The sequence below is a fragment of the Echinops telfairi genome, unplaced genomic scaffold (genome assembly GCF_000313985.2).
Source record: "Echinops telfairi isolate 266 unplaced genomic scaffold, ASM31398v2 ScPeMD7_7457;HRSCAF=8495, whole genome shotgun sequence".
Taxonomy (NCBI): Eukaryota; Metazoa; Chordata; class Mammalia; order Afrosoricida; family Tenrecidae; genus Echinops; species Echinops telfairi.
Window position 1 is genome coordinate 9,287,397 of NW_022111357.1, and position 9,448 is coordinate 9,296,844.

General features: G+C 53.0%; 1 protein-coding gene across 1 annotated transcript; it reads right to left on the reverse strand.

Annotated features, from left to right (window-relative positions):
* Positions 1 to 8,226: 8,226 nt before the first annotated feature.
* GJB3 (gap junction protein beta 3) lies at positions 8,227 to 9,048 on the reverse strand. The gene has a single exon (XM_004704983.2). It carries the CDS (start codon positions 9,046 to 9,048, stop codon positions 8,227 to 8,229), a length of 822 nt encoding a protein of 273 aa, XP_004705040.1.
* Positions 9,049 to 9,448: the final 400 nt, after the last annotated feature.

Here is a 9,448-nt window from a genome sequence, read left to right on the forward strand (position 1 = left end):
CACAGGCTTAGAGAGATAGTCGTGGAATGAAATAAGTGTGTTTTGGAGGGAGAGAGACGTTAAGGGAGTTGGGCTGTGTCTGCTTTAGAACTGTTTTAGGAGAGGCTGCAGGTAAAGGCAAGCGAATGCTGACAAGCTGGGTTAAGGGGGTGGTAAAAAAAGGCATCATTAAAGGTGGGGGTGACTAAAGGTTTGGAGGGACGACCATCAGTTCCCATAACTGAGACCAGGGAAGGGGAAGGTGGGCCCAAGAAGGAGGGTAGACAGCGGTACCGTGTCCACCAATAGGAAACCAGCTTACCTGCCACCGGGATGGCAACTGAGCCAGGTCAAGCAGTGTTAATGGAGGTTCAAAGTTTAGAGGAACTGTCCCTCCATGGCTAGGTGCTGAGGGGCAGTTACTTCTCCAGTGGTCCTGTTGACCGCATGATGGGCAAGGCTTAGTGGGTGGCTGAGGATGTGGGCAATGCTTAGCTCAGTGCCCTTCCTGGCCACATATGAAGCAGGGTCCCAGCCGCAGGCACTTAGAGTCACTGTTGAGGTTTCTGTTTCCTGAAGTCTTCTGACCCCTCCCTCCAGCCTGCTTCAGGTTTTCAATCAAGACTTGAGCATGCCAGCTTGCCCCTTGGTGGACCTGGGATTGGTGAGCTGCCTCAGCCTGTTTGTTCCCTTTGGGTGTTAAAACCTTAAATGCCATGTTTCTCAGGTCACAGAAGACTATCCTCAGCTTTCTTAAATTTCTTTTTAATATCAGTGGCTGACTGTTTATAAAATGAGTGGCTAAAACAGTAGCCCTGGCTGGAGAGGCCAGGCCCAATCTAGTGTCCTGGGTTAAGGCTTCAGTTAAGCGCGAAAGAAAAGCTGCTGCGGGGTTTTCATTTGGTTGCCGAGTAATTTCTCGTGGCTTGTCAAAGTTTACTGCTTTATGAGAGATGGCTTGTAAGCCTGAGTAAGGTAATGGGCGACTGTGGGGTTTGGGAGGCTGCGGGTGGTGGTGAGGGGCACCCAGAATAGGGAAGAGGCCTTACTGGGGGTGCAGACAAGGAGGCAGGGGGTTCCGAGAAAGACGAGAGGGCGTACTGTCAGGGCCCTGAGTAAGAGTGTTTGGTTAAGAGAACTTGAGCAGGGGGACAGGCAGTCCATAGAGAGCGATGGGAGCCAAGAAAGAAAAGGAGCTGACCATACGGACCCTCAGATCATTCTTTTGAGTCTGGTGACAAAAATTGTCAAGCTCACAGAGAATGTTGGAATCAAAAGTCCTGGCCAGTGCAGCTCATTGTCCATTTGGGACCGTGGCCACACTTGGTTACAGAAAAGGACTGGATGCCTAGGGCGAATATCTGGAGCCAGGCCCAGTTCAGTGAGATTGGTCAGGAGGCATCCCAAGGGACTGTCCCTGGGAGGTTTGGAGAGTGAGCTTCCCATGGTGTCTTGAACTTCAGAGGAGAAGGACATCTCCTGGTCCCTGTCCGCACCTGTCAATGAGGAGGTGACCTGGTCAGAGCTAGGGGTCCAGTGGGAGAGTCCTGGACTCCCCAGATCAGGCAGGTTCCCTGGCGCAGGCCTGTGGCTTTAACTGGCAGACAGGGACCTTGGTGGCCATCTGTTTCTATTGAGTTGACAGGTGCAGAAAACTTCTGGGCAGCTCTCCTCCGTCCCGGGTCCCTGTGGGTGGGAATGGGCCTGCGGCAGCAGTGTGGTGGGGGCTCTGGGTAGGGGCTCCCATGTTGTGTGGAGAGCAGAATAGCACTCTGCCTGGGGTTCAAGGCTGTGGCTCGAAAGCTGACAACATTGCAGCTGGTAGCTAAGCTCTGAACAATGTGCACCTCCCAGGAACTCCACAATGACCGTGTTCCCAAACCAGACCACTGCCACGGCCATAGGGACTCAGCCACCCCGTCGGAACAGTGCAGAGCTGCCCTGGAGGGTTTCAGAGACGGAAACTCTTCACAGGCACAGACTGGCTCATCTTTTTCCTACTGAGCAGCCTGTCCTGTTAGCAGCCCAGCACTTAACTCACTGTGCGATTAGCATTCCTTGGCGAATCCGTTACTGCTCTGAGGTGCGGCCCTGGGCACAACAGAACGAAACAGCCCCACCCTGCACCGTCCTCACAGTTGTGTGTGTCCATGGTGGCAGCCACTCTGTCACTCTCTCTGTGATGATCACGTTAAACCAAACCAAACCAAACTCACTGCCATTGAGTCAATGCTGACTCACAGCGACCGTATAGCACAGGGTAGAAGTGCCCCTACCCCCCCAACCCCCCACTTCCTCGTGGGTTTCTTTACAGTAGAAGAGTAGAAGAAAGCCCTATCTTTCACCTGCAGAGTGACTGGTCGTTTCAAACTGCTGACTTTTTTTTGGATCACAGTCCAACATGTCACCAGGATGCCACCAGGCCTCCTTAGGTGGAGGTGACAGCTATGGGGAAAGCCAGCAGGGAAGGTGATTAGAGCGTGAGTGGAGCAAGCGTCCAGAGGGCATCGAGTCAGGGACACTCTTCTAAGCTGACCTTGGATTCGCTCTGAAGGAGGGAGGAGGTGCGGCGTGCATCCTGCTTGAGGACGGTGTGAGTGGAGCAAGGTGGACCAGGAGCAGAGTGGGCTGTGGGGCCAGACGGCAGCGGCTGCTGCCCATTGGTGTGAGATGCCCTCATGAGGATTTAGGCAGACGGGCGACATGATCTGACTTCTGTTTTCTTAGGACAAGATCACCCTGGCTGCTGAGCAGGGACTAAAGGAAGGGGGAAGGGATGACAGATGTCCCTCCCAGAAAGGACCGGCTGCCCAGCTGTTGGTGCGAAGTCTGGTCTGCTGGAAGCTGATGGTGCTTCTGTATCTACTCAGCTTCCAGGACTCAGCCACCCCTTCTTGGGATGCCCTTGGGGAGGGGTGGCAGCCACGGATGTTCCTGGGACCAGCCATTTCTACCTCTCCAGGAAGCGACTCCTCTCAAGGGCGGGCATTACTCCAGAGCTCCCACCCTCGATGGCTTTGCTGCTTGATCTCACTTCCTCCCCTTCTCCACCTGCAGCCCCTTTGTGCTCTGAACTCCTCAGTGCCTGCTTTCCAGGGGCAAAGGGCAAAGGGAAGAGGGCAGGGGGCCCCAGCAGAAGCAGTAGGCTGTGGCACTCATCTGGGTGAGAGATGGGCAAGGCTGAATCCAAACTCGCTCCCCTTCCCCTTGGCCTGCAGGGTGGCTTTGCTTCATTTGGTGGACGTGGACTTGGAGGGTGCAGCATATCAGTCTCAGCCAGCCATGTGCACCATGGAGGGAAGGAAGCTTGCAGTGAGCCCTCATGTGATGGGGAGGAGGCAGGAGAGTTGTGCATCCTGAGAAGGCCAAAGAGACAGGAGGGCCATCTTTGTCAAAGCATAGCGGGGACAGTGAGGTGCTCTGGCACTCTGAGGGCTAAACACGGACTCAGTGCACTGGGGAGGAGACCAGAAAGTGGCCCTGCTCGGGGTCTCTCAGCACAAGATGGTATGCCCAGACCTGGACTTCCCTCTTGCCCATGGTCCTGGACCCAGGGCCGAAAGAAGAAGGTCTAGGACTGGATGCTCAGTCCCTCTTGGGAGGTCTGGACAATGCTCTCTGGGCACTTTGACCCCTGAAACCACCGTTGGTCAGGCAGTTGGCACACGAGGAAGTGACCGGGCAGCAGGGGGAGGCTTTCCCCAGCATGGTTGTAGCAAGATCTTTCAACAAATGAACAAAGCCAACCCAGTTCCTGTGGAGTCAGTTCCTGACTCATGGCGACCCCACTTGTTGCAGAAGAGCTCTGTTGCTGCGTTGGGCTTCAAGGCTGTAGATTTTCAGCAGCAGCAGAGAGCCAGGCCTTTCTGTGGAGGCACCATGGCGTGGACTTGAACTGGCAACTTTTCAATGAGCAGTGCGGAATGATTGCATCACCCAGGGGCTCAACCGAGATGTTTACTGAACCCTTATTAGGTGCCTGCCTGTCATTTCTATCTCCACAGCAGTCCAACATGGTAGCTGATATCCTGAGAGTTGTGCCAACTATATTTCTTGTGCCCTTTGGACCCACTCCCTCGCTACCCTGCACTGGGTCCTGGGAAGCTGGCCCATGCCAATCATCTCCATGGGTTTCTTTGCAACTTCTGGCTACAATGGGCCAATGGGAGCCGCTGACAGAGGAGCAGGCGATTCGGTGGTGGTTGGTGGTAAATATTTACTTGGCTGCATCCTACAACTCCTGTGCCCCAGTCTGTTTCTCCCTGGTACTCGTCAGGCGCCCAAGGTAGCTTGTGTGCTTTTCCTTAGCCGTGCTCATGCCTTGTCCTCTAGGAAAGTGTCTTTAAGTTACTCAGTTCAGGTGTACCGTCTGTTTTACTGCCAGGGATGCTGACGGATACACATTCTATTAGACTGAACACACAACGGAGGTTCTGAGAGCTTGCCTGCAGGGCGGTGAGGAAGCTGTGGTCATCAAGTCGTAAGCTGTGATTCAGGCTTAGGGTGGGGCAGGTAGTATAGCTTAGACTTGAAGCTTCTATTTTTTCAAATATAATTTTAAAGATTAATTTTTATTGGCATATATTATACAACTCAAATACATATGTGGGGGGAAGTCAGATCCTTGCTGCCAGACTGCCGTCTCATCCCACCACAGGGGTGGGCCTGCTTCCTGCCTCTGGGGACAATGGACAGGCTCCTGTAGGAGGAGTTTTCACCCTACTGATAATGGTTCCTATGGAGACCCAGAGACCACCCCCTAGACCACTCCCTCATTACTGTGTAACCTATAGTGCAGCTCCTCCCTGTGATGTATGTCTCTACCTGTAATTAGTGGGCTGGCTTGCCCCCAAAAGGTATATAGGTTTGAGTCAGCAATATAGATCGCTCTCTGACCTCTCGGACCTCTCTGACTCTCTCTCACTCCCCTCTCTTCCCCCTCTCCCTTGTTCCCTTGTCCTCCTTCCCTTCCCCTCTCTCCACGTGGACCACCAAGCTGGGCTGAGGTGAGCAATGCTACCATGTAATGTGTCTAACTGCATTATTGTAATATCTCTCATGCTCTAGATGACTTTAATATAATACTTATATATCTCAACCGTACAATTGTGCATTACTAAACCCAAAAGTAGTATTACTGAACCAGTGAGTTCTATCAGCGGGTGGGGGCTGGCTCCCCATCTCCCCCGTGCCACTTTTAATTTAATACTGCATACACATATCATACAATTTGAAATATAATTAAAAATTAATTTTCGTTGGCATAGTTCGCCTATCATACAATTCAGTCGTTCAATCATATTGAGAAGAGCTGTGTAACCATCAATCACCAGGATGCATTTTAGAACATTTTCTCCTTCGTGCACTCACTGTTGTTAGCTCTCTGTTCCCCCTCCCCCAAATCCCTTGCCATGTACCTAGGTAATTATTAATCCAGTTACTGGCCCGATAGATTTACCTATCCTGGATTTCATATACAGAAAAAAAACCCAACAACTCCATACATGACAAAATTAAGAGACACATACAACAACAACACAAACCTAAAAACAATGACAAAATAAAATAGAGAAAAGCCTCACTTGAAAATAAAGAATTCCAGGGAACATCCTAGGTGTGCTGAGGGGTCCAGGAGGGCATAACTTGGCCCCCAAAGGGGTGGGGGCCAGGGGCCCCTAAGCAAGGTGACCCCTCCCTGCCCAGCCCTCTCCTTCACTTCCTCTCTCCTCTGGATCAAAGCATAATAAAGAGAAGGTTTAGAATGTGGGGAAAACAAAGAAAGAAAAGAAAGCATGACATATTAAAATGGGAGCAAATTTAAAATGAGTCCAACAGGGAGATAACATGATAAGGTGTTGCGTTTTTAACCTACCTGCATCAGCGATAATCAACTTTATAATGCTACCACATCTCTGGGCTAAGGTCAGAGTCTTCATCCTCATGAGGACCCTGCAAATGGATTTTGGGCTTCCACTGTCATCCATAGCCTTCTGAAAACTAGGTGTTCAGAATTTAAGTTCTGATACCATTCCCTCCTCTGGATTTGGATTTTTATTATTTATAATAATTGAGTTACACAGGCTGGTATGCTTCTTCCATGTGGACTTAGTTGTCACCTCACTTAGATGGTTGCTTGTCTGGAGATAAGCTTTTAAGACCCCAGATGCTATTCTTTCTGATAGTTGGCACCATCTAATTTCTTCACCACACTTTGCTATAGCACCCATATCCCAGTGATAGCTACATGATGACAAGTATCAGTTAGGACCATGAGCCCTGCACCTTTTAAACTTGGCTGACTTATCTATCTTCTAATGACCACACGTGAGAACAAATGGGAGCCATGACCTGTGCTTCCAGTGACCTCTGGCCCACTGGCTCCTGGCCTTGACTTTGCCAGTCCCTAAATGTCTTGCTGGGTGATGTGAATGGTTTGTGCTTGACTACTAACCAGCCCCCAGTCCCCGTCTGGTAGTTTGCACCCACCCAGTGGGGTCATGAAAGTCCTGGTGATCTAGCTCCATAAAGATTGCTGATGTGAGAAGACATCAAGTTGCTTCCCCTCAGAGTGACCCATGTGACAGAGTAGAACTGCCCCAAGTTTTCTGGGCTGTAACTTTTATGGAAGCTGATGGTCAGGCCTTTCTTTTATGGAGTTTTGGATTTGCTAACCAATTCCGTTTGGTCAACAGCTGAGCACTTACCTGGTAAGTCACGGAGGCTCCTTCCATAGGGATCACACCAAGCCGACTCCAAGAAGCAGTTCTCGTCTGTAATACGTGAGGTCACCATGAGTCAGAACCTCTTGGAATTTGTAAAGCCCACACTCCCTTTTGCTTCACTTGGATGTCTGAGTCGCCTGGGAGTGGAGCTGGGAGCTATCCCTGGGGTTGATAAGTGAAGGGGTGTCTTTCTGTCTTCCCCAAGCTCTACTCCCTATCCAGTCCCAGCATCCTGGCAGGACCTCCCCTCCCTCCCAAATCAAATCTACTGCCTTTGAGTTGATCCTGATTCATAGCAACCCAATAAGACCGAGTAGAACTGACCCACAGGGTTTCCATGGCTGTAAACCTTTACAGATGCCGACTGCCACATCTTTTTCCCGTGGAGAAGCCAGAGGCTTAATGCCCTGCATCACCAGGGCTCCTTGGCAAGGTCTTGGTATGGAGAAAATGCTCAGGGAAAATGAAATGGACCATATAAAATGCGTAGGCGAGGCTGGGCCTGCATGCTTTTACAAGAGCAGCGTGGCTTCCGGTGTGTACTTGGGGAGTCAGAGTATGAATAACTGGACTGTGTGTACACAGGGTGGGGATGTGGTTAGTGGATGCCAGCGATTGTGTGACTAAGGAGGGAGGCTTGTGGTTTCTCTGAGTGACAGTGATTGCGTTCCTTCTCAGGGCAGGATCTGCGGTTGTAGAGGGAGCATGCTGCCCTCGTGTGGTCCTCACTAGAACCACAACATGTATATCCATAGACTCTCCCTTAGCCAGCTCCCACCAGCCTCCACCCCAGTCCTGGTCTACCTTCACCTCCTGGGAAGGAGCTCTTTTCCCTTCTGAGGGCTACTCCTCACCCTCAGGCTCCTGCAGGTGTGAGTGTGGGAAAACGGAGGCCAGAGCCTGTCTGTATAAAACACAGCCTTTATTGATTTCCAGAAAACGGTAGATTCCTGTCAGTCCATCCACCCAGCATCCCAAGAAGCAAGGGTCTGAAAGGTGGGCCCCAGACTTCCCACAACTGCAGCAGAGAGGATGACAGAAAGCTACCGGAGGAGGGGGCTGCCAGGGCTTCTTGAGCAGGGACTGACCTCACCAGATCCGCCCCCTCTTTCCACCAGGGGCCCAGAGCCTCCCTACGCCACTGGGAGAACCCTGCTTCTGGTGGTGGGGAGACTTCTTTTGCTCCGGTACACCCCATCACCGGCCTGGCCTCCCTGCTGTTCTCCGTTTGGACACACTTCTCCCCCCTCTCTGGGCCACCTCCTCCTGGCTTAAGTAGACGTTGTGGCTACGAACCCCCTTAGGGGGTTCACTTGTTTGATGCCCTGCATAGGTCCCTGGTGTTCCTTACACACACCCGGGTGTATAGCAGAGAACCCCACACTCAAAGGGTCAAGGCATGAACTTGGGTCATTTGGTAAATTAGCTTAGCTCAGTGGGGGCACCCAGCACCTGTAGGACTCTTGGCAATACCTCCCTGCATGTCCCCGCAGCCAGCACCCCGACAGGCACCCCGGCCCGCGTGTCAGATGGGGGTCAGGTTGGGTGCTGACGCCTGCGACTTGTCACTGCTCGGGCTGGGATCGGGCTCCGCAGCTTCCAGTAGCTTGTGGTGGCAGCGGCAGGTGGAGGCGCGGCTGGCCGAGGCCGCGGCCGGGGCGCTGCTGCGGGGTCCCTGGGCCTTGCTCTGGTGCATGCTCCGCAGCACCCTGTGGAAGATGAGGTAGCAGATCTCGCAGATGGTGAGCACGATGCAGATGGCCGAGGCGCCCACCATGAAGTAGGTGAAGACCTTCTTCTCGGTGGGCCGGGCGATGTAGCAGTCCACGGTGTTGGGGCAGGGGACCACTTTGCTGCACTGCACCAGGCGGGGCATGCTGAAGCCGTGCCAGAGCATGTGCAGCAAGTACAGGAAGACGAACTCAATGGCCAGCTTGAAGACCAGGCTGAGCAGGTAGGTCCACCACAGGCCGCCGTGCTTCTTGCCCGTGTCGTCGTAGAGCTTGGCGCAGTGCTCGCCGTGCTTGAGCCGGTGCTTACGCTCGCGGTCCTCGCGGTAGGCCACGTGCAGGATGACCAGCAGCGACGGGCAGGTGACGAAGATGAGCTGCAGGGCCCAGAGGCGGATGTTGGAGATGGGGAAGAACTCGTCGTAGCAGACGTTGGTGCAGCCCGGCTGCCTGGTGTTGCAGTCAAAGTCCTTCTGCTCGTCGCCCCACACGCGCTCGGCGGCCACCACGTACACCAGCACGCGGAAGACGAACACCACCGACAGCCAGATGCGCCCGAAGGCGGTGGAGTACTTGTTGACGCCGCTCAGGAGGCTCTGGAGCGTCTTCCAGTCCATGGTGCCGGATGGGGCGCCCAGGGGCTGCGCCTACCTGAGGGAGCAGCAGACAGATCATAAGCGCGGCTTATTGAGTTGTACACCTGACGATTGCCAACCATGGGGTTGTCATCGGATGAGTTGGGAAGCAGGTGGCCAGGGCCTCCCTTCCTCTTCCATCTTAACCTGCTCGGCATCCTAGCAACACCCTAGTCTCCCTGGGTGGATGGATGGTGGATGCACTGGAGGCACATTGGGAGGGGCTTGAACCTGGGTCTCCTGCAGGGAAGGTGAGCATTCTACCACTGAACCACAATTATTGTTCCCCTCTACTTCCCCCCACGCCACGAATTAATCTCAAACCAGATTCACTACTATTGAGTCAATTCTGATGCATAACGACCCTTTTTAGGGTATCTGA